Source organism: Hemiscyllium ocellatum, chromosome 19, assembly GCF_020745735.1.
Source record: "Hemiscyllium ocellatum isolate sHemOce1 chromosome 19, sHemOce1.pat.X.cur, whole genome shotgun sequence".
NCBI classification, from domain to species: domain Eukaryota; kingdom Metazoa; phylum Chordata; class Chondrichthyes; order Orectolobiformes; family Hemiscylliidae; genus Hemiscyllium; species Hemiscyllium ocellatum.
In genome coordinates, this window is record NC_083419.1 from 56,830,285 (window position 1) to 56,856,047 (window position 25,763).

At 40.5% G+C, this 25,763-nt stretch overlaps 1 protein-coding gene across 1 annotated transcript; it reads right to left on the reverse strand.

The window, feature by feature from the left end:
* Nucleotides 1-2,958: 2,958 nt before the first annotated feature.
* LOC132824987 (synaptophysin-like protein 1) lies at nt 2,959-25,349 on the reverse strand. Its single transcript, XM_060839940.1, has 5 exons — nt 25,102-25,349; nt 15,627-15,748; nt 14,822-15,017; nt 8,743-8,931; nt 2,959-4,619 (listed from the first exon to the last, which is right to left on the reverse strand). Exons 1-5 carry the CDS (start codon nt 25,168-25,170, stop codon nt 4,488-4,490), a joined length of 708 nt encoding a protein of 235 aa, XP_060695923.1. The 5' UTR covers nt 25,171-25,349; the 3' UTR covers nt 2,959-4,487.
* Between the last annotated feature and the right edge of the window lie 414 nt (nt 25,350-25,763).

Below are 25,763 nucleotides of genomic sequence, written 5' to 3' on the forward strand. Positions count from 1 at the left end.
TAAGCACAGGGGGTAAATGAAAAACGAAAACTGGTGTAGGGATTCGGGCAGCAGAGGTTTGATGATCTCACATAAACAGAGGGGAGACTGTGCAAGGCCAACAAGTTGTGCAGTGGAATAATAAAATTTGGACGAAACAGAGGCATAGATGAGAGTTTCAGCAGCACACAGGTTGAGGTATGGAGGAGATAGGTCATGTTATGGAAGTGGTGTCCATCTTAGAGATGATGCACCGGTGGTTGAAAGTCTTTTTTTCCCCTAAATTCATTAGTGGAATGTGGTGCTGCCATAGCCAGCCTTAACTGCCCGTCCCTAATTGCCCAGATGATAACTTAAAAGTCAATCTCATTGCTGTGGATCTGGACTCATGTCAGCCAGACAAAGGGCAGGATTTCCCTTCTGTAAAAGGACATTAGTGAACCTAGTGTGACTCAAAGGTCGCAAGTGGTCTGGTTCTGCCTCCAATAGTCACCAGAGAAGGGGTCCTAAATGGTGGTTTGCAGTTGGGAGTGAAGGCGCTGGCCAATTTTGATTGATGAGAATTACAGCTCATCCAGCAGTCCCTAACTTGGTTTGCCAGTGTGGGGCTGGCACAGGTAAAATTAAACAGACCTGGAGACTTGGGAAAGATTCAGAAAATTAAGCTTTTGGTTTCCTGAACACTAGGAAAAGAAAGATTGGAGGCAATCAGGAAGGGTTTGTAAAGAAGAAAATCCTAACCAGAAAATCTCTCCTTTGAGTTCATGCCTTTCAGATCAAGGGGCTTTATGGTCAGAAGAGGACGGTCTACTGCTAAAAGGGGACATACAAAATATGTCAGAGTTAGTTTGAAATAAAATTGCTAGATATGGAAGGCAGGATTTCATACATAAGTAAACGGAGTAGCTTAGATGTGAAGTACTTGTCAGTCTACCATTCAAATATCAGGATGAATATTTAGTCAGATTATTGTATTTGGTTATATAACAAGTGAATTATTATTGTAGACATAGGTCACATTGTCATAGAATTAGATGCTGGACAAGAATAATCTCTGAGTCAATGTACTGTAAGCTAGTTTCAGTTCATTGGGAGACAGTCTGCTGATGGGGATACTGGGAGAAAGTGAGGACTGCAGATGCTGGTGATCAGAGTCGAGAGTGTGGCGCTGGAAAAGCACAACAGGTCAGGCAGCATCCAAGGAGCAGGAGAAATCGAGATTTTTGGCGTAAGCCCTTAAATCAGGAAGATACTGTTTTTTCTTAAGAGTCCAATCATAAGAAAATGCTGGGACATGCTGCAAAACAGTAGCTTCCACACAGACAAAGTCTTGTAATAAATAACTCTTTGGTTGGTTTACTTAATAATTCAAATCATTTTCAATCACATTAGAATTTAACTACCATTTAAGTCTTTCTTACTCCAATATTTTCAGCTTGTTCTGCCTCTTCCTTAAAATAAACACACCCCATCACAGCATCGCTATTCTATAATCATATATATATATAGTTTCCAGCTCCTCAATGTGCCATCTTAACATTATCCCCAATCTTCTGTTACCAGCACTCAGATGTCTTAATGCTATTGACCCATGTCTGCTCAGCCTTTCACCACTACGTTATACTCCTGCCTCTTATTTGTTTTCTTGGCTTTGTTCCCTCAAAAGTAGGAGCTCTCTTAACAACCCTCAAAATTAATTCCTCTTTCAGTCCTTCACATCAGGCATGTGCTGCTCTCGTCATTACGAGATTTCATCAGAATAATCCATAATGTAACATCGCGTACATTTGAACCATCATAGGGAACAAAAACAAAATGATGAAATGAGCCTGTAAAACAATTTCACAGATTCAGAGCTCAAAAAGGTCTTTTACCTAGAGGAAAGGGAGTTACGCTGTTAAGTTATGATGCTTCAGAAGTGTGTAGTAGGTTTAATATGAAAACTTGGGTGCTTCCTGCACACTAATTTATTATGTTCACAAATAGAAATTTGGAAGGAGGCAAACTTTATAGTCTCTGGAGGGTGTTAGTATTTGGGAGTTCAGCTTGAAATCCACACACAGCTGAAACTGATGAGTAAAACATCAACAGCTGAGAGATAACTCGATATTTTGAACATGATGGCAAGGTTATGCTTTTATTTAAAGGCATCAGGAAGACAAAGTTCTGCAGAAACTCAGTTTGTTTGGCAAGCTGCCAAGGAAACAGGGTTAATGTCGAGCCCAGTATGACTCCTTCTTTGGAAGGATTCAAAGTGTTAACTCAGTCTCTCTCTCTCTCTCTCTCTCTCTCTATACCCTCCCCCCACCCCCCCCCAACCCCCCCCCCCCCAAACAGAGGCTACCAAACCTGTTGAGTTTCTCCAGCACTAAGTTTTTATTTCAGATTTCCAGCATCTGCAGTATGTTTTTACCAGTACCTTGTTTGTTTCAGAGATGGACAGATTCGCTTCCTTTCTGGTAGAGCTAAACAGGGTATTTTGAGAGAACACACGCTAGTGCCTTCCTCCAGAAATGAAGCAGAAAGCTATCATCTGGCCAAGAACTTCCACTCACCAGAGTAACCACATTTCAAACTCAATCTAAAGCCGAAAATATTTTACTGCAAGGACTCCTAAGCCATTCATTGCATTTAATTTACAGGTGATCAAATTTATGAAATTTGAGATGCTTCAAAAAAAGACAAATCATAATTCCAGAAAATTGCATATATAAAGTGCAAAAGATTTATTATAATTACCATCTGAGACCACATAATTTCACTTGAGACCACATCCAAAACTCAGCCAGAGACAGAAGAAACAGAATGTTTAGATGAATGAAATACAGAAGTTTCCAAAAGTAATTAATGATTGAAACCTTTGGAGTTTTACAACGCAAGTTTAAAAAAAAAGTTATGGTACAATTTAAGTTTGCTTGAGTACCACCCTCTCTTGTTTCAGTAAGATTTATATCTCAACAAAAAAAAAACACAAAAGGATTATTGTCAACAGAAAATATTTTTATTTGTGTTTCCTGAATTCTTAAACAGAGGCCTTTAAATCAGAACAGACGTCTCATGAGGCCAAAGCATTCATCAAGTTTGGCAAAATACTTGATGCAGCTTTAAGGCTGATGGTATTTCTTACAGCAGCACCAATCAAATACATAGGCTGTTCTGAGAATTCCATTTTCAAAATGCAAGCCAGTGTCTGACGCTGAAAAGGCACTTGGTGTTCAGTGAAAATCTGGATTTATTAGAGGAGTAAATTTGACAATGGCTATGAAGCAAATCAGTTCTTTTTCCTTCTTTTCCTCCTGCCTCCTTCATAAGCTTCTAACGAAGCAGAGAATTAACAGAAAAGCATAGTTCCAAAATCAAAAAACGAGGCAGGGTACAAACGTATATATAAAAAAGCTCAAATACATTTGGTACTTTATCACATCATGTCATCAGCCCTTAACCACTGAGTAACAGCACCAGCAAAACAAAACATTTCCAGACTGAGATAAAGCAAGCGAGGATTATGATAGATTAACATTTTCAAGCTTCACCAAATGACCTTCATTTTATAAGGCACATAATTTACAATGAAAGTGGGTCATGATGACAGTTAGGATTTTCACTTTACTAAAACAGAAAAACCAAATCAGACAAGTCCAAAGCAAAACTACATAAAACTTGAGAAAGTGCCATTTATCATCAAGTACTGCACCAAGGAAACTAATGATTTAACACCCCTGTCAAAAAAAGCAAGTGCAGATTTGGCCAAAAAAAAAAGTTTTTTTTAACACTTTCCATAATTTCTGTACAAGAAAGTAGAAAAAGCAACAACAAAAAAAAACTTTTCAGTTATGTAGTAAAAATGTTTCTTATTGCAATGGCTTGAGTTGTGTAACACAGCATAACCCATTAAAGATCAATGTCTTTCACAAACCAAGCTATCTTCATTCAGTACAATACAGACCAAATCAGAGACTAACCATTGAATGACAAGCTTAAAAACCAAAAGTAGCACACTTTTTTTTTCCAGTCGAAAGAGATTTAAGAGCAATCCTGTACTTTGCACATTTCACAAGGGCTTGTTAATATGCAGATCATGACCTTTAGTGTTCTTCCATCTCAATGAGAAGTTTAAATTTGGCAAATAGGGGTTACTGATCATTAGAGGTTTTAAGCATGCATGATAAATAGTCTGCAGCAAACACCATCGAAGGAAGAAAATAGTTGGCATATTAAATTGATCTTGAAAGGGCTTCACTGTGTTATGTACATGTGGTGTAACATTGACATCATCATTGACGATGTCTGCACATTCTTTCACTGTAAACCCCAATTTAAATGGGACTACACACATTCATCTTCTCTTCACCCCTACCTATCAAAAAGGCATATGACAACAGCACAAATAGCAAAGACAACAGATGCATTTTCCCATCAAGCTTATGCAATGTTGAGTAATTATGAAACCTACTGTATGCTCTGGTGAGTTTGCAAACACATGCCTCAACAAATTTCTAACTGCAGCATTATGGATTTTGAGGTGGTGGTGCCACATTTGCTGGATCCTGCTGAGGTTGTGGTGGAGTATGCCAGCTGGTTTCCTTGTACACAAACCATGCGTTTCCACACCACAGGATCACATTGAGGAAGCCAAACACCTGCAAAGGAAACATAAAATACAAACTTAACCAATTGAAGTGATGAAGCAAGAGCCACAACTTGCTCACAAGGCTGTTTAAAGTTTACCTTATAAAAAGAACTGTACAGGCCATCAGGATTTATGGAAGAAAAAAAATAATGACTATATGGTCCTATGGAATAATAAAAAGGAAGGCCTCTGTAGCTTGCAAACCTAAGGCCAAAGAAGAGTCCAAACCCCTGCCAAGACAGCATGTGGAGATCCCATCCTCCACAAGTTGGGCTTCATGTATTTGGCTTCAGTATGAGAGAGAGTACTGGGAAAACATTTACCCTCTAAACAGAGAGTTATAAAATGAGGTGCTCTTTCCTCTCAAAATCCAATCTTATTCCATCCCTTTACTCCCAGGCTGAGGAGGAAAAAGGGCTTCAGATATTAGTAAAAAAAAAGCTTCCTTCCCCTCAAAAAACAGAGGGTGGTTCAAGTGTGGAATGAGCTTCCTGAGGAAGTGGTGGACATGGGTACAGTTACAACATTTAAAAGACATTTGGATGGATACATGAATAGAAGAAGAAGTTTGGAGGGATGTGAGCCAGGAGCAGGCAGGTGGGAGAAGGCTTGGCATGGACTGGTTAGACCAAAGGGTCTGTTTCTGCGCTATATGACTCGATGCAGACTGTAACAAAGGTTCTGACATGAATCAAACTGCATAGGGAGGGAGGTGATATTGGAGGCTTTAGTGGGCTTTAAAGTGAATAAAATCGCTGGGTTCAGAGGACTTATCTGCCACAGTAGCATGGGATACAAAAGAACACACAAAAGATTAATTCCTGTGTAGCCACAGGGGAGGTGTCAGAGAATTAGCTGTGCTCCAATGTGGTTCCATTTTACAAGAGATAAACCAGAGAGTTTGAGATGGGCGAGTCTCACGTCAGTGGGAGCAAAACTAATCGGAAAACATTCGAAGGACAAAAATTGAGCTCCACTTGGACAGGCAAAGTTTGATCGAGGATAGTCAGCATGGCTTTATTGTAGGAAGATCATGACTAACAAAATCTGGTTTAATATTTTTTGAGGTCGTGACCAAGAGTGTAGATGAGAGTGGTGCAGTTGATGTATTTCATATGGATTTCAGCAAAGCCTTTGACAAGGTCCCAGAAGAGAGACTGATAAAGTAGGTAAAAGCACATGGTATTCAGGGTAACTTGGCAAGTTGGATCCAAAACCAGTCCAGTAACAGTAACAGAGGGTGGTGGTCAAAGCTCGTTTGTGTAACTGGAGGCCCCAAATCCAGCGGCATACCACAGGGAGGAGTGCTGCGTTCCTTATTGTTAAGGTGATATTGATGAGAACATGGGGACGCTGTGTAATCCCCTAACTTACTTATCACAAAGATTGGGTAAATGGTATGGGGAGGAGGAAGAAGATGACTATTTTAGTTTCAGGAGGATATAGATGGATTGGTCAAATTGGTAAATCATGGCAGTTGGAATTTAACATTGATAGGTGTGAGGTGGCAGGACATTAGAAAGTTCAGAGGAACAGAGAACTTTGGGGTGCTTGGTCAGAGATCCTTGAACAGCAGGTTGATAGGGTAGTTAAGGTAGCATATGGGACACTTGCCTTTATCATTGTAGCATAGATTAGAACTTTCTTTTTAAAAAAAAGAGTAGGGAGGTTATATTAGAGCTGCACAAAAAAAAAACTTTGTTTAAGCCACAATTTGAGTTCAGTGCTGGTCACTGCATGATAAACAAGGATGTGATTACACTGGATGGACTGTACAGGATATTCACTGCAAATGTGTGAGATTTACCTCTGAAGAGTTGCTAGAGGTTGTTTTCTTTACAGCAGGGAAATGCTGCATAGGGACCTGATTGGGGTTTAAAAGATTATGAGGAACATAGAGAGTGTGGTTAGGAAGCAGCTGTTCCCTTTAGTTGAAATAGTCATTAACAATGGGGCATACTTTGAGATGAAAGGCAGGATTTTAGAAGGGACTAGAGGGGGCAAAACAAAAAATTCTCTTGCAAGTAGTGGTGGGAAATCCAGAATGCATTGCTGGGGATGCTAGTCGAGGTGGGAAACTCCACAAACATTTTTTTTTAAAAAAAAGTACTTTGAGCACTTGGAAGGTCATAACATTCAAAGCTATGGGCTGCAATGTAGGACCAGTATTAATTTCAAGGTGGTTTTTTTTGTCAGCGCACATATAATAATCCAAAAGGTCTGTGTACTGTATAACTGATTCTATGAGCAGTGGCATGGTATTTGGTATCAGGGCGAGAGATCAAAATGAAGGTTCCCAACCCACTGGATATTCTGGGCTTTTGCTACAACTCAGTGCTTATTCCAAGAGATGTTCAACATGGGGCAGCATGACGGAGGGCAATAGGTGTCAAGTCAGCAGGTGGTTTCCTTACCCATAGAAGATCCGATGTTATGTCACAGTCATTTTAATGTCAAGGAATGACCACCTCAACTGGATGTGATCTAACCATCTTCTCACACATTTGTCAATAGCATTACCATTACAGACCGTGTCTGCGTGGGTTTCCTCCGGGTGCTCTGGTTTCCTCCCACAGTCCAAAGATGTGCGGGTCAGGTGAATTGGCCAAGCTAAATTGCCCGTAGTGTTAGGTAAGGGGTAAATGTAGGGGTATGGGTGGGTTGCGCTTCGGCGGGTCGGTGTGGACTTGTTGGGCCTGTTTCCACACTAAGTCTAATCTAATCTAATACTCTACTACCAACATCCTTGGGTGGGGAAGAGAGAACAGTAGACATGCAAGGGAGGGTCACCATCTGCAGACTCCCCTCCAAGTTGCAAAGCATCCTGACCTGGAATCATTCCTTCACTGTTTTGGAATCAAATTTCACCCTTCCTAATAGCCCAATCTACAAAATGTGATTCATCATTACCACTTCAAGGACAATTAGGAATGGGTATCAAATGCTGGACTTAGAAGTGACACGCCCATCCCAAAAGAATTAAAAATCATTTATGGAGCTGGAGTCAAATAAAGGGAAATCCAGGCCCACTCTTTCCCGACTATACAGCATTATACTGCTTCCTCTGCTGGGTATCTCCAAATAGATGAGATATGGCAATAGTGGAGGTAGAGTCTGGAACAGTGACCGAAAGCTGTGATTCAGATGTTAACTTACTGCCGACCCAATTTTGGTTCTACCAAAATGTTCATGGAGGACTTGGCAAAACAGACTGGTCATTGGGTTTTATCATCAATAATTATTTTGGTAGCAGATCAATTATAACTGGGTGCCTTGCTATGCTATTTAGGAGGGTGGTTAAGAGTCAATCCACGAGGTGGTGGGTCTCAAGTCTCATGGTGTTGAAGTCCAACAAAAATAGCAAATACCCTTGCCCCTGAAAAAGGATACGGTTTAAGCAGGAGTTGTAGAAAAATCCAACAATGCCATGGTCTCTATTACAGAGACTAGATTTTTTTTTAAAAATCAATTTGATTAATTAATTGACTTTAAATTCCTTAGCTACCACATGATGACTTGAATACCTCTGTCTGGATCTTTATTTGGATTACAGATCAATAAAATTTTAAAAAAGTAGTAAAATGTCTACAGAGCAACAGTGTAGCTATCAAATAGCAGTCATACCTCTTAAGTGAATGTGGTGAAAGTTTGCAACCCCTTTTTAGGAATCAGATTCACTCTAATAATGGATCTCATTCGTTTGCATTGCTTCTAGACATTGGAAATTCTAAGTTTGCAGCGTGATATTTATCACAAGACCATAACACAAGCCATGCCAGAGGCCTCTACTGTGAGCATAGTTGAGTCAGCATCCCATCACTCTCAGCGCACCTAGAGCCAGACTTCTCCAACAGAACTGCAAAGTCATATTTTGAAAGTTTTCAGATTAAAAGACACCCAGTGAGTGCACAATAGCAACCACATAAACTACCGAAGCAATGGTATTATAAACAACCAAAGGAAGACCACACAAAGCACTCCCAAAGAAAGTACTTCCCTCAAGTGCACGCTGATAATTTTCTGAACTGACTGCATGATCGAGCAACAGCACCAATATCTAAATTAATGAATTGCCGGCAGGGAAACAACGAGATAGGTTGAGGGAGAGATCAAATAAAATTAAGTGCACATACCACAGAAACATTCAAGCTTCCCACGCCAGACACACCTCCGGGAGTACATTTACTCAGATCATTGCATAACTGAGCGGACTTTATGATGTTTACTGGATTTGTCGAGTATTTCAGATCAGTGAGGCCTTTCCCCCAAGCTGAAGAGGAGACCAACCACAAGAAAGCGAAAATAACTGTCATAACAAAGTCCTGGAAAACAATGAGGAAATAAAAGTGCAATTGAAAATACTGAACAAGAATCTGACCTCACCCTTCCCAATGTGGTCATGTCAAATAGGAAATGTTACATAATTAAATAGCATGGTTCTCATAATAAATGAATGCAGCTTTAGACCATAAAGGTAGAGGAGTAGAACAAGACCATTTAGCCAATTGCATCTGTTCTACTGTTCAATCATGGCTGACACAACCCCCTTCTCCTGCCATGTCCCTATAACCCTTGATCCCCTTACTAATCAAGAACCTCTGTCTTAAATGCAAATGACTTGACCTCCACAGCCTTCTGCTTATCTTCCATGAACCTATGAAACACACCCAGGATTGACTCTAGAACTCAACTGCTGCTCAGGGCAACCGGTTTACAAGGATGACCATGAACGGAGTTTATATCCATTCGGGGAATGTTGAATGGGCAAAGACCTTTTTCTCCCAGATTAATGGCAGCACGGTGGCACAGTGGTTAGCACTGCTGCCTCACAGCGCCCGAGACCGGGTTCAATTCCCGACTCAGGCGACTGACTGTGTGGAGTTTGCACGTTCTCCCCGTGTCTGCATGGGTTTCCTCCGGGTGCTCCGGTTTCCTCCCACAGTCCAAAGATGTGCAGATCAGGTGAATTGGCCATGCTAAATTGCCCGTAGTGTTAGGTAAGGGGTAAATGTAGGGGTGTGGGTGGGTTGCGCTTCGGCGGGTCGGTGTGGACTTGTTGGGCCGAAGGGCCTGTTTCCACACTAAGTAATCTAATCAAAAAGGTGAATAGAGGAGGAAATCTTTAAATTATTGGATACAGCATACATAGTGAAGATGTTGCTATTATAGGAGGCAGCAAAACCAGGGGCAACAAATACAATATAAAAATCACTGAAAAAATTCAATAAACTTCTTAGATTAAGCTTCTTACTTAGAGTGTAACTAAAACGTGGAACTCATTGCCAGATGGCAGGGTTGAGGTGAATGCAGCTTGATTTAAAAAAGGGAAGTTGAATGAAGATATAAGAATAGATTATACAAATGAAAGAGAGACTAAGAGCACTTGGAAGGAGACTAGCAAGGTACAGGTTTGTCAGCATACTAACAGGCTATGAACAATGAACAGACAAAACATTTTAGCACATTTGATAAACTTAATCCAGGTCATCCATCCAGCAACCATTGGTAGCTATAAACTGTTTTACCTAGTCTTTCACTACAATGTGCAACATTAAGAAAACCCCAGAACTTGTGAAACATAATTAAAATAAAACAGGCATGACCTTTCTCAGTCTCACTTTAATTGGTGATCCAGGGAGAAGGGAGGGATGCTGGGGGCAGGGAGTACTGAGATACAACATCCCTTCCTCATTGTAACAGACTGTTAGCAGATTAAAACCAAGTTTGCAGCATATAAATAACTAATCAACTCTCACTGCCTAGACCACAGCCATTTCGAGAAACTTTTCCAAACAGGAATCTCAACTTCTTGTGTGCATTATTTAAAATCTGTTGGATATAAAATTCATAATTAATTCCTGGTTAACTTCACACGCAACAAACATTGAAAGTTTAAAAAAGGGTTGGAGGACTTGAATTATAGGGAGAGGCTGAATAAGGCTATGGCTATTTTCTATGGAGCGGTGACCTTAGAGAGGTTCATAAATTTACGAGGGGCATGGATAGGTGAACAGCCAAAGGTCTTTTCCCCAGGGTAGCGGTGCCCAAAGTAGAGGGCGTAGGTTTAACATGAGAGGGGAAAGATATGAGAGAGACCCAAGGGGCAACTCTCTCAGCAGAGGGTGGTGCAAGTATGGAATGAGCTGCCAGAGGAAGTGGTAGAGGCTAGTGTAATTACAACATTTAAAAAGCATCTGGATAGATACATGAATAGAAAGGATTTGGAGGGAGAAAGGCCAAATATTTGCAAATAGTTCTTCATTAATTCAGGATATCTGGTGAGCATGGACAAGTTGCACTGAAGGGCCTGCTTCCATCCTGTACATTTCTATGTCTCTCCATGAAAGGATACGGTGTCAATCTGAGCACAATGTTTGAATAAGGTGGTGCTTTCAATAACTGATCAAGAGCAAGTTAGACTCTTGGCACCTGCTTTACACTATCCCAATCTCAGGAAAGACAACAGAGACAAAAATGTGCAGAGCAATCCCACACTAAACATGAAAACTACTTGATGCATCCTTTCAGTTCACTTTCTTCTCAAACACACTCCTTTCACAAAAAAAAGGAGAGAGAGTCAACTTGGTCAAAACGCCATGTTGAACTATTCCATCGGCTAACTATGGAAAGGATTTCATAGCATACAAGACAGATCAGCTGTCTCCAAAACAACTCGCAATAATATAGTACCTTTAATACAGTCAATAATCCCATGATGCTTTAGCATCAGGACAGTGACTAAAAACTTGATCAGAGTGATGGATTTTAAGGAACACTTTTAAAAAGGACAGCTTTACTGAGGAATGTTTACAATTTAGCACATGGGCAGCTGAAGGTATAGCTACTAATGATGGAGACAAGAAGTGATGGTTTAAGCAATGATTTTCCTTGTAATTTGGGGTCAGTTTGGAAATAAAACCAAGACTTCAAGATTTTAGCCATAGCTACAGCACAAACAGTATGTGCATACAGCCTTCACTAAAAACTAAACATCTGGGGAAAAGAAACAGTGGACTTTTATAATTAATTTCACCTATATGTACTTTTAACAAGTAGCTATTAAGTTTTCAGAAGCGTTACATTATAAACCACTTTACACCACCCAAACAAAAATCTTGCATCCTGCATAATACAGCAGGCAAACTTTTCAGAATTGACTGCAATCTTCAGCAATAAGGACAGCATACAGACAAACATAACTTGCTCCATTAGTGTTACTTCATATTTCAAATTCATCAATCAAAACTGCACCAACCTCTGTTTCAGGAGGGAAATGCAACTAACTAGTTTCACTAAAGAAACGTACAATCAACATTGCACATGAGAGGAGGAAAATGCCCACCAACTGGAAACATTCAGCAGATCAGGCAGCAGCTATGGCAAAAATATTAGAGTTAACCTTTTAATCGTGGATCCTTTGACAAAGTTTGAAAAAGGTAACAAAAATGAACAATATTAATGAGAACAGGATCAAAAAGGAAGGTGGCTAGAAATATAATAAAACAGAATGAAATGTAAACTGTTTAACGAGAGTGCAGTAGATGTCTGAACAGAAAAATATAATACAAGGGGGTATCATGAAAAATCAAAAATAAAATTATCTAGATATTCTTTACTTTTTAAATATCTTAACAGTTGAAGTGTTGAGGGGAAAGTGAACAGTTAAAAAGTAGAAGTAAAACTATTGATGTGAAGAATGTTCCAGCAGCCCAGAAGAATACAATTCCAAAAGCAAGTGGAGTCCAAAGTAACAGAGCACTTCACTGCATCCTGTCGTTACAAGGCTGAATCGTCAATTCACACAAGATGGTTGACACAGGCAGAAGTTTAAGTCATGGCATCAAGACACATTCAAAGTAAAAGTAGCCATTCAAACATCAAGCACACTGCCCAACATAAAATTATTTAATCAAAATGCATAGTGATCACTTTGTTTGTTATAATGTAGCAGATGGAGTAATGACTATTAATTTTTTTCTCCTCACCCTTCAGTATAACGACCAAAATTCTCCCCCATCCCTGCTGCCTTGCTCCTGGTGTAAACATTTCTTTTTAAAAAAAAAGGGAAACCTGGGACACGATGCTGTGAAGACTACATTCACTGAAAAAAGTCAATTAAAGCACACTGCTTCTCAGCTGCAAGCACCAAATTATGCAGACACACAATCACCGCAATGTCTCCAGGTTTCTGAAGTACCCACTGAGTAGGCTAACTTCTGCAACATTATTTTTGCTGGCTCGCACTAAAGACTCGCATGAGCAAGCAACTTGAACACCTCATGATCACAGCCTGGATAATCACCAGATGGAAACAGATCAACCAACAATACCGCAGCTATTTGAGAATTTTTACAGAACAAATTCCATAATTACATAATAAATCCCGAGATGAAGTAGTAAATGCCATACAACTTACCACAATTTAAATTCATCCTTTAAATTTGTGCAGCAGGAAATAAAAATGATAAACTATTTTAAATGTGAAGAATCTTTCTACCCATTTTGACTGGATTGTGAATAAGATGGTGGATGAGAACAGCAATTTAAATCTACAAAAATTATAGGCATTAAAGCAAGCAGATATGAATTCACAAACATAAGTAAAAGACATCTATCACTAACTACTTATGAAATATGGATAACTACTTAAACCTTTAAAATAAAACGGAGAAAAACATGGGGAAAGACCTTCGAGGATGGGAAATAGTTTGGAATGCTCTGTTAAAATAAAAGCACTGACACAATAGACTCAAAGACCGCCTTTCTGCACAATAATCAGTCTATATTCCTCTAAAAGCTATAAAGCCAAATTAAAAAAGGATCTGAATTGTAACTCATTCATTCCAACACATCCTCCCAAATTGGAGATTGTTCTGAAGATGTTTCTTCACATTATAGGCTATCCTTCAAGAAAACTAAGCAAGTGACAATTAACAGTCACATTATCAACTTTTGAAACATCTATACTAATTGGATACTTTGGCAGCCATATTTTTAGACTTTTTCTTGTATTAAATAGAACAGCAGTTGCATAGAAGGTTTCAGATGTATACCTTAAGTCATTAAAGTATAATGCACCATGTATACAACATTGATTTGTTCTGTGGTGGTCAAACTATTGAAATGGTATCAGGACATTTTAGAAGTTCATCTCAACAATCTGTTTAAAAGTAATATTATATTTTGAAATGCATTTACTCTTAAATTGAACATACCTACACTGCACAAAACATTTATAAACGGACGACAGTGCTAATTAATGACTGACAGCACACAATTACATCTTACTATTAACGGCAACAGAACGACAGAGTGCCTGACTAGGTATTGAATTTCACGTCAATATGACAACTGAGTAAAAGGGAATACAGCGAGAAGCTTCTTATAATAGAAGGCTCACCCTGCCAAGCCCTAAATCACTATATTTCAGTCCCACCTCAGTAGGCACTGGGATTTGTGCTACATGCTTCTGAAATATAGTTGCCAAAGGCACTTGTCTGAGATTATTGGAATACTTGATTGCAACATTAGAAATTACATCTTCCAAATGCTGAGAGTTTTGATCCTCATCTGTCATAAAATAAGGCTAATTCACAGAACAGTCCCAGGTCCCCACTTACAAGGGTTAGATTGTCATCACATCATGGTGGATATTGGTTCATTCAGTGCAATTAATTTGCAGCAAGGCATACAAAACCAAATGAAGCAATCCAAAACAAAATACATCTACAACTGGATATCTGTAATCATATAGGGCTTCAAATAAATGACTGGTTGACAGAAATAAGTGATTTGCTATGTGTCAGTGTGAAAGCCAATAATGGCATAAATCAGTTGAAGTGAGGGCTGAGATCTAATACTGCAAAAGTATTATATATCAGGCAAATCCATGGTAACAATTTGTCAGCGACACACTACACTTTGAATGATTTGCCCTGCCCAGTTATTTACGAAATCTATCCAGACATGTTATGACACACATCCAGGACAGGTGGGACTTGGACTCAGGTCTCTTGGCCCAGAGGGGAGAGCACTTCCACTGTGCCAAGAGCCCTCACCTTCTCTTCTTTTATACTTATTGATACTGTTCCTTATGGTTTATGGTTGATAAGGGCGGAAAACTTCTGTGTCACAAGTTACAACTTGATTAGGTCCTAACTACGCTACAATGACATATAAAGACAATTGGTGTGTTCATGGAAGGTTACTTACAATCATCGGTCCACGGTTGCCATCCCGGTAGATATGGAGATACCCGATATAGAGAACAAGGGCAGCGATACAGTACAGAAAGGCCAATACTGCGATTGCAACAAAAAACTCAGCAGAGGATGAAAAATCTCCCATTAGGTAGATTGCTGTAGTTTGATTGCAGGTTGCCTTGGGAATGATTGAAACAGTGTTCAACCTGGAAAATACCAAACTCATTTAATAAATCACTTTTACACACTAATTATGCTTGCTACTTACTTATTCAATTCTCAAAAAACACTCAGATGTGCCATTCTCAAGAGTCTAAAAAGGTAATAAAATACGAAAGTCTTCCAACAATATTAATATTGTAACTGTTCTGCAACACTCAGCAACATATTCCTATTATAGAGAAAAGTCTACCTCATTTATTTCCTCAGTCAACATCATATTTTGCACTTGGTTGTTCCAATATATGTTTCCACGTTCATATGCAATTATTTGTCCAGTCAGCATATACAGGAAGGTCTGATCACGCAACATATTTGGAAGAAAAGAATTTCCACATGCAAAAAGATATCCAATGCTGCAGTGTGACAGACTCAAACATTGTCACAAACTTTCTTAAAGTTCCAGTTTAGTTGAAGCGTTAATTGACTGTTAAATTTACATAGAAATTTGACAAATTAAACCCGACTGTTAAACAGCAGACCTATGAAGGCAATTCAAGGAGTGCAAAACCACATTTTCTGCACCAATTAAACTGAACTCGAAAGTTGACTTGACACCAACAGACTTTCAAAAATAAAGACTAAAACACACCAACCTGAATGGATATTGGAAGTTCGCTGTAAATAACTGACTGTCATTGGAGTCCTTGCATTTCACATTCAGTGCAGTTTTGCCACTGAATCCACCACATGTTGCAAATCCAAAAATTGCAAATATCTAGGTTTGAAATTTAAAGCAAAAAAAAAAAATCAGAAACCCATTAAATTATGAGAACAAGTTGAAATTGTCAGCATTTCTTTTCTAAAGAAAAACTTATTGGTTTATTCTTAGCTGTTCAAATTACCTGTATAAGTTCCAAATGTGACAGTCACTATACAGAGATTGGGTCATTTATATTTCTGAGAGTCACTAAGCACAACCTATCTAAAAGGTCACCAATACGATAAAAGACAAGGGAAGTGTGCTGAGGATGTATCATTCTCACAATAAATATGTTTTTGTCCAATAGCCATGGCAAGAGTTCCAATCATCACGGTTTTCAAATTTTGTACGTACATGACAAATATTTTAACCAGGTTAGAATAGTGCTGGAAAAGCACAGCAGGTCAGGCAGCATCGGAGGAGCAGGAAAATCGACATTTTGAACAAATGCCCTTCATCAGGAATTTCTGACGAAGGACTTTTGCCTGAAACGTCGATTTTCCTGCTCCTCAGATACAGCCCGACTTGCTGTGCTTTTCCAGCACCAAGCTAATCTTGATTCTAATCTCCAGCATCTGCAGTACCCACTTTCATCCAAATATTAACTATCCTATCAGACAAAATTCAAAATCAGCCCTGAGATAAAGGCACACATTTTCTGATGATCAGACAATCATTATTCAAATGTGAATGAGGGATTTGAATGGAGGACATTGTGGAATCCTCATTGTGGCAGACTCTAAAGGAACTACTTGGAGATTTAAGATTCCACTGGGCAATTCCCCAATGCCTGAAACTCTCCTATAGTCTTGATTTAAATGGAAGAATTCAGAGGGATTGGATGAAATGTAGTAAACTGTTAAATTAGGAAACATTAGAGCATTAAATACATAGCCTAACTCCTGAATCACTAGTCAACTGACGCCATACTTTACTCACACATACAAGCCCAATCTGTTTAAGATTGTCAATCTTTGGAAAATCCAGCCCACAGAAATCTTGTCAGACAAACATCCGAGTCCAGTGATATTGCTTCTGATTTAATGAAAATGCATACGTGCTACACAGGTTAGAGCCAGGTACTTGAACTATTGCAGCTTTATTGATAGGAGACCATTGCTACTGTGAATTTAATCTCAAGAGACTAGTAATGATTTCTAGACAATGTTTCAAGAACCCAAAACTCCAAGTGAGAGAATGAAATCACAAGGTTGATAGTTTCATGTACCTTTGATTTTTTAAAACTGAATACTTCTTTTTTCTTGTAAATAACTAGAACAGCATAGCACAGAAAGCTTCTATCCTGTCCATATCCCTCTATTCCCTACCTATTCATACAATTATCAAGTGGTCTCGTAAACAGCGCTATTGTACCTGCCTCCACCACCTCCTTTGGCAATGCATTTCAGGCACTCACCACCTCCTGTGCGAAAAAAAAGGTGTCTAATTGCTTTTAAAAAAAAAACTTACCCCCTTTTACTTTATACCTAGTAATTGACATTTCTGCACGGTGGGGGGGGGGGACAAAAAAAAACTGACTTTCCATTCCTCATAATTTTGTAACTTCTGTCATGTTGCTCCTCATCCTTCCATATTCAAGTGAAAAGAAACCAAGTTTGCCCGATCTCTCCGCATAGCTAATACCCTCCAACCAGACAACATCCTGGTAAACTGTGACTGTACCTTCTAATCCTTCTAGTAGTGTGGCACCCAGACCTGTTCATAATATTCCAAATTTGGCCAAAACTAAAGTTCTATACAGCTGCAACATGACTTGCCAATTTTTATACTCTTATGCCCTGATGAAGAAAGCATGTTGTATGCCTAATCCACTTAGAGTCAGAATCACAAAGATGTACAGCACGGAAAAAGATGCTTCAGTCCAACTCATCCACGCTGACTAGATACCCCAACTGGCCAGGAGTTGGCCTATATCCCTCCACTCCTTCCTATTCATATATCCATCCAGATGCCTTTTAAAATGTTGTAATTGTACCAGCCTCCACCACCTCCTCTGGCAGCTCATTCCATACATGCACCATCCTCTGCGTGAAAACATTGCCCCTTCAGTCTCTCTTATCTTTCCCCTCTCACCTTAAACCTATGCCCTCTAGTTCTGGACTCCCCCACCCCAGAGAAGAGACTTTGTCTATTTATCCTATCCATGCCATTCATTATTTTATAAACCTCTATAGAAGGTCTCCTCCTCAACTCCAGGGAAAACAGCCCCAGCCTATTCAGCCTCTCCCTGTAGCTCAAATCCTCCAACCCTGGCAACAACCTTGTAAATCTTTTCTGAACCCTTTTACACCTTTCCAAAAGGAAGGAGACCGTAATTACACGCAATATTCCAAAAGTGGCCTAATCATTGTCCTGTACAGCCACAACATGACCTCCCAACTCCTGTATTCAATACTCTGACCAATAAAGGAAAGCATACCAAACGCCTTTTTCACTATCCTATCTACCTGCGACTCCACTTTCAAGGAGCTATGAACCTGCACTCCAAGGTCTCTTTGTTCAGCAACACTCCCTAGGACCTTACCATTAAGTGTATAGATCCTGCTCTGGTTTGCTTTCCCAAAACGCAGCACCTCGCAATTATCTGAATTAAACTCCATCTGCCACTTCTCAGCCCATTGGCCCATCTGGCCCAGATCCCATTGTAATCAGAGGTAAGCTTCTTCACTGTCAACTACACCTCCAATTTAGTGTCATCTGCAAACTTACTAACTATACTTCCTACGTTGATATCCAAATAATTTATACAAATGACAAAAAGTAGTGGACCCAGCACTGATCCTTATGGCACTCCACTGGTCACAGGCCTCCAGTTTGAAAAGCAACCCTCCACCATCACCCTCTATCTTCTACCTTTGAGCCAGTTCTGTATCCAAATGGATTCCGTGAGATCTAACCTTGCTAATCAATCAGTCTCCTATGGGGAACCTTGTCAAACACCTTACTGAAGTTCAAATAGATGACATCCACCACTTTCAAGGAACTGTGGTCCCATATATCCAGCTCCCTATCTATGCTGATGCTACTATGGGTCTTAACTATTTACTGTATACTTCCCCACTCTGCATCAGATCTCCCAACATGAACCACCTCACATTTGGCCAGATTAAATTCCATCTGCCATTTCTCTGCCCAAGTTTTCAAACTTTGCTGCATCCTCTAGCAACCCTCTTCAGTATCCACAGATTACCCCAAACTTTGTGTCACCCACAAACTTACTAAGCAGGTCACCCACATTCTTCTCCAAATGATTTTTATTTATTTAAAACAACAGGGGTCCCGGCACTGATCCTTGTGGAATGCCATTGGTCACTATCTCCAGTCAGGAAAAACCCCTCCCGTTGCCTTCTGCCTTCCATAACTAAGCCAGTTCTTTGCCCATCTTACCAACTCACAGCCAATTCCACACAACCACACATTTTGTAGCAGCAGGTCAAAAACCTTGTGAAAAGCCATATAAAGAATAGCTACTATCTTGCCTTGATAATAGTCGGTCACTTCCTCAAAAAGCTCAATCAAATTTGAGAGATACACAATCTTCTTTGCACAAGGCCATACTGCCAATTACTAACAAGTTCATATTTTTCCAGATGTGTGTAATTCCTAAGAATCTTCTCCAATAATTTCCCTACCACCGTTAGAAGGCTCATCAGCCTATAATTTCTCAGATTATCCTTGCTGCCATCCTTAAACAAAAAAACAATGTCAGCTATTCACAATTCCTCTGGGAGCTCTATGAGAAAAAAAAGGACAAAAAAATTCTTACAAGGCCTCAGTAATTTCTCAGTTGCCTGGCTCAGCATTCTGAAATAGATTCCATTAGATCCTGGGAACTTACCTCCCTCAACACTTTTCAAAAAACACCCAACATCTCCATTTTTATAATCGATATAACCTGGAATATCAACATATCCTTCTCAAGGCTCACATCCAACATGTCCTTCTCCTTTGTGAATACCAACGCAAAGTGTTTGTAAAGAACCTCACCCACCTCCACACGCAAAATTTCTTCCTTTGTCCTCGAGTGGACCTACCCTTTCCCGAACAACTTTCTTGCTCCTTATACACATATAAAACACCTTGATATCTTCTTTAATCCGGTTTGCTAAAGTCATTCCATGGCCTCTGAGCCCTAAGTCCTTGTTTGAGATCTTTCCAGCTATCTTCACACTCTGTCTTCAGTTTCCTTAACCTTACCACCTTCTTTTTGACTAAGCTCTCAATTTCTCGTCATCCAAAGTCCCCGAACCTTGCCATCCTTTGTTGTCACAGGAACATGCTGTCTAAGATGTCCTCCCTCAGTACTTCGGAGAACGTTAAGCTGACAGACTCTAAACCAAGTCTCTGTAATAGCTACAACATCATTGTTACAACGTATTAATCCAAATCCAAGCTCATTTGCCTTAATTGTCATAGAGATGTACAGCATGGAAACAGACCCTTCAGTCCATCTCATCCATGCTGACCAGATATCCCAACCCAATCTCGTCCCACCTGCCAGCACCCGGCCCATATCCCTCCAAACCCTTCCTATTCATAGACCCATCCAAATGCCTCCACCACTTCCTCCAGCAGCTCATTCCATACACATACCACCCTCTGCGTGAAAAAAGTTGCCCCTTAGGTCTCTTCTATATCTCTTCCTTCTCACTCTAAACCTGTGCCCTCTAGTTCTGGACTCTCCCACCCCAGGAAAAATACTTTGTCTATTTACCCTATCCATGCCCCTCAAATTTTGTAAACCTCTATAAAAAGTCACCCCCTCAATCTCCGATGCTCCAGAGAAAACAGTCCCAGCCTGTTCAGCCTCTCCCTGTAGCTCAGATCCTCCAACCTTCACAACATCCTTGTAAATCTTTTCTGAACCCTTCCAAGTTTCACAACATCTTTCCGATAGGAAGGAGACCAGAATTGCACGCAATATTCCAAAATGGCCTAACCAATGTCCTGTACAGCCACAACACGACCTTCCAACTCCTGTACTCAATAATCTGACCAAGAAAGGAAAGCATACCAAATGCCTTCGTCACTATACTATCCTATCTACCTGCGACGCCACTTTCAAGGAGCTATGAACCTGCACTCCAAGGTCTCTTTGTTCAGCAACTCTTCACCTCAAGACAGCCAGTCCGACTGCGTTTAGTGATCTCTCCTTGGCTGTTCTTCCTCTTAGTCTTACTGGCCTCAGTCTGATTCCTACTTAGCCATTTTACTTGCTGACCTATTGCTCTGGTTCCCAACCCCTTACCACACTAGTTCAAACCCTCCTGAGTGGCACTAGCATAGCTGACAGTGACAAAATCATGTCCATTGAGGACAATGTGATGATTTTGGCTGATGGTAATACTGAACAAGTCAGACCCCAGAGTAAAACCTTGCTCAATAGGTCACAAGTTTTATTTTTGAGGTTTGATTACTGGTGATGATTAGTCACTGAACATAGTGATGTGGAGATGCCAGTGTTAGACTGGGGGGGACAAAGTCAGAAGTCACATGACACCAGGTTATAGTCCAACGGGTTTATTTAAAATCACCAAGCTTTCGGAGTGCTGCTCCTTTGTCAGACCACCTGAAAATATTGACAATCTGTCAATTACGTTTATTGCAAAAACACAAGTTTACCACACACAAAAGATGACCAAATGTTAGAAAGTTCTTAAAAAAAATCAACCTTCTTCCCAGCAACATCTTTTATAGTGACACAATCCCAGAGAATTAACTCTGATTTCTGACTTTATTCAATTAAAAAAAATTAAAATTAACTCAAAATTAAGCTAAAATTAGCTCAAAACAGCTAGCTTAGGAACAATAGCTCTCAAAAAGAGAAAGCCAATTCAAAGAGGGTCTGTTTCCGTGCTTTATGACTCTGTACCTGGGTTGGATTTGGGCCAGCAATGTAAATCATTAATGCTGGCCTCCAACAATACTCAACCCCTCCCTTGTGACAGGCCAAGACAAAGCCTCTAATTTTTTTTCAACCAAACAGTGAGAACCATGCATCTCAAATTTCAACACAGTTCTGGTAGTGTGATGGTTGGGCTGAAGGGATGGAGAGGCATATATCGAAGGCCTGTGTCAGGTATTATACCTGCCTGAACGAGGAGGGATGCTAACTTTAAACAAGACCCACAGATCTGAAAACGAGAGATATGAGCACTGACCAAATAGAGATCTTTAATATTAATAAACTTTTGGTAAGATTGGATGCAATAAATGTTTCCTCTCAAGAAGTGTGTAATTAGACACCTTTATAACCAGACAAATCAATAGGAAATCCAGGAAATAAAAGTCTCTCCAACCAGAGTGTTCACAACGTGGAATTAATTACCACAGGGAATGTCTGAAACAAATTGCTGATATATTTAAGAGGAAGCTAATTAAGCAGGAGGGAGAAGGGCACTGTTAAACACTGGAGATTAAAACATTGGTTAGAAGTGTTTTTCCAGTCAGAATTTCATTCCAACCCACCAAAGAAAACCTCATCAGCTTGTTCAGATAGACTGACACACCACTGCAGCAGATGGGACTTGAACTCATGCCTTCAGACGCAGAGGTTACACTCCCACTGTGCCACAATCCCCAGTACTCACATACTAACTCCAACCCCTCATCTGTTCCTTGTCTATAGGGCCAGTAATGTTCTCAACCAATTACCCACCAATAACCATCACTTGTTCTCCAGTTCCACTTGGCTTTAGTCATCACGACCAGAGCTTAGCGACCACAGATATTCAAGGGCTATGATTTTTGACGGCTATGATGATTGATTTAGATGTGGAGATTTTTTTTTAAAATTCATTTGTGGGATGTAGGTAGCCAACGTTTATTGCCTGTCCTTAGCCACCTTTGGGAAGGTGTGGGTAAGCACCTTCTTGAACTGCTGCAGTCCACCTGCTCTGGGTTGACTCACAATGCCCTTTGAGGGGGAATTCTAAAGGCTTAAGTGAGACAAAGGACAGCAGGGACTGGTTGGGCTGAATGGCCTGTTCCTATATCACATAAACATATGTTTAGAAGTACAAGGGTTTTGAATTCAAGCGTTTCGTATGGCAGGTGAGTCATACAGAGAGCACAGATTTAGTTGATAGCCAACAAAGCCAGTAGAGTTGAAAAATATTCAATTCACGTGATGTTTTTGAATTCACTACCTGAAAAAGAAGTTCAATAAAAACTTTCAAAAGGGTATTGGAAATAACCATTTTTAAAAAAGGGACAAAAACTGTGTAGCAGTGAAGAGACAACAGGGCAGTTGAATTGATTGGTGATTCTTTCAGCAAGTCAGAATAAACAAATATTGAATGATCTCGTTTATGCTGTTTCATTCAGTGAAAATGAAATGAAAATAAGGTTCAAAAATGTACCAGATTAAACATGTGCTTAAATTCTGAAGAAACAATTCTTTGAAAATACAGAAACCGTTACAACATATTTTAAATAGTAAAGTTTGGTTTACAGTGATTATTTATACTGGATTGTTTATACAGGAAGATTAAACTAATTCAGGAATTGTACACATTTTCCACTTTGTTTAAAATGTAAAGGATGTTGGAGCATAACTATTGAAAGTCAAACAGCAAAGAATATTGCTAAGTGCAAATTATGCAGATGTCTGGTGCAATGGGGCAGGCAGTAGCATAATGGTACTTCACTAGTAGTCCAGCACATCAAGTCAATTTTCTAGGGACATGGGTTCAAATCCTACCATGGCAGATGGTGGAGTTTAAACTCAATAAAAATTCGGGATTAAAAAAAGCAATCCACTGTAGAAGGTTTTTGAAAACTTACCTGATTCACTACTGCCCTTCCCAGAAGGGAATCTGCCATCCTTACCAGATTTGGTCTACATGCAAGTCCAGGTCCACACCAATGTGGTTGTCTTTTAACTGCGCACTGATCAATAGACGTTGGCCCAGTCAGTGACATCAGCATCTCAAGTGAATTCTTTTAAAATTCTAAATTCTTTGCCATTAAAACTTTGATTTTGAAAATGGACGACTCAAATGATAATCAAGGGACAAAGTTAGAGTATTGTGATCTATTTTTGTGGTATATTCATTGATTATAATTTTACAAGTCAGGGTAGATGGAAGCTCTTATGACACTGATCACTATTTATCCACTTCCTTTATGGAGTCACGTATCCAGAAGAATAGAGTTCCACAGACTCCAAAACTACAATTTGAGCGACAAGAAGAACTACAATACAAATGCGTAAATTTGTTATCGCCAAACACTTTCAATTTGAGCCGTTGCTAGTTTTGTGGTCGTGATTTCAAATAAAAAACAAACCTAAAATGTAAGTCAACAAAACCACAAGAAGATTGCAGAACCAGAAGAAGTTTTGTAATCAGCCACAGAACTACCCACTTGACCCATCATTCCACATGGCACAAAATCCTAAAAGCATCATGCCTGCACTAATGAACAGTTATATCTACCAAGACAATTACTATAACACCAAGCATTCACTACACTTCACAGTATAGCTCAGATGCATTCTAACCCCCACAAAGGACGCTACCCAGTTGGTTAGTTTACAATAAACAATCCAATCCATGCTACAGTTATCTAGCTGTTGATGAGAGTTATGATAACGTCACCTCACATTTACACCACTGAAACCGTTTACTAGTCAATCCACTCAGAGAACCAGGGACCCATTTTCACTTGGATAAGGTTCAAACTGTACGATCGGAGTCAGTGCAGTCAAAGTAAAAGGAGTGAAACTGCAAGAACTGAACAAAAGGTGTGGTGCACCCTGTCCCCCTCAACTCAACTCAACTCTGGGATGGAGCAGCAACAAGGCCAAGCTCTCAAGAGAAACAATAATCCTCACTTTCGGTGACTGTCACCAAGACGAAGCACCCTCAGGAAGGATGGCTCATGCAAAAATAGAACAAAAAACACAACTTACAGTGAAATCTTGTCAAACATAATCTGTGCCGCACTGCTCTATTTAAAAATAAATTCACTGACTGACTGAGAGTGAAATGCTGACTCTCCTGGTCAATGACAAATTCACCCAACAGTAAAGTTAATGCTCCACCATCAAACATTGATTTAACTCATAACTTCACTGGAGCATTTCAGCAAAAGTCGGTTTTGCACAAAGTTTTAATTTGAAGAATAAAGACTACTTTATTTTATAAAAGGGGAGAGAACCCACTTTGTTGGGGCACCTTGTTGCACTGGAAGCTGCTGTGGGGTTAACCCCCCCCCCCCGGGAGGAGCGGGGCCTGGGAGCGGGGGAGGGCCGAGCCCCGAGCCCCGAGCTGCAGCGGGGCGGCCAGGCCCAGCCTGAGGCCTCGGCCTACACCGAGAGAGACTCGGGGGAAGCTGCTACTCACCCACTCGAGGATCTTGATGAAGCCGATCGGCTCCTTCAGGGGCCCGAAGTCCAGCTGCATCCCGGGCATTGCCGTCCGCACCCCGGCTCGGGCTGAGGGAGGGAGTGAAGGCGGCCCGCGGGGACAGGGGGGACAGGGCGGGGGAGGCAGGGAGCTGGAGCTAGAGCTGCTACCGGGGAGTCCACACCGCCCACACTTCCTGCTGGGCGGCTAGTTCCTCCCCGCCCCCAGCCAGCACAACTCAAATACAGCCAGGGAGCTGACTGACTCCTCCTCCCAGCTCACAGCCAGGCTGCTTCACAGCCCCACACACAGGGAGAGACAGGCAGCAACAGGCAACACTACACACACACACACAGGGAGAGACAGGCACCAACAGGCAACACTACACACACACACAGAGGGAGAGACAGGCAGCAACAGGCAACACCACACACACACACAGGGAGAGACAGGCAGCAACAGGCAACACTACACACACACACACAGGGAGAGACAGGCAGCAACAGGCAACACCACACACACACACAGGGAGAGACAGGCAGCAACAGGCAACACTACACACACACACAGAGGGAGAGACAGGCACCAACAGGCAACACTACACACACACACAGAGGGAGAGACAGGCACCAACAGGCAACACCACACACACACAGGGA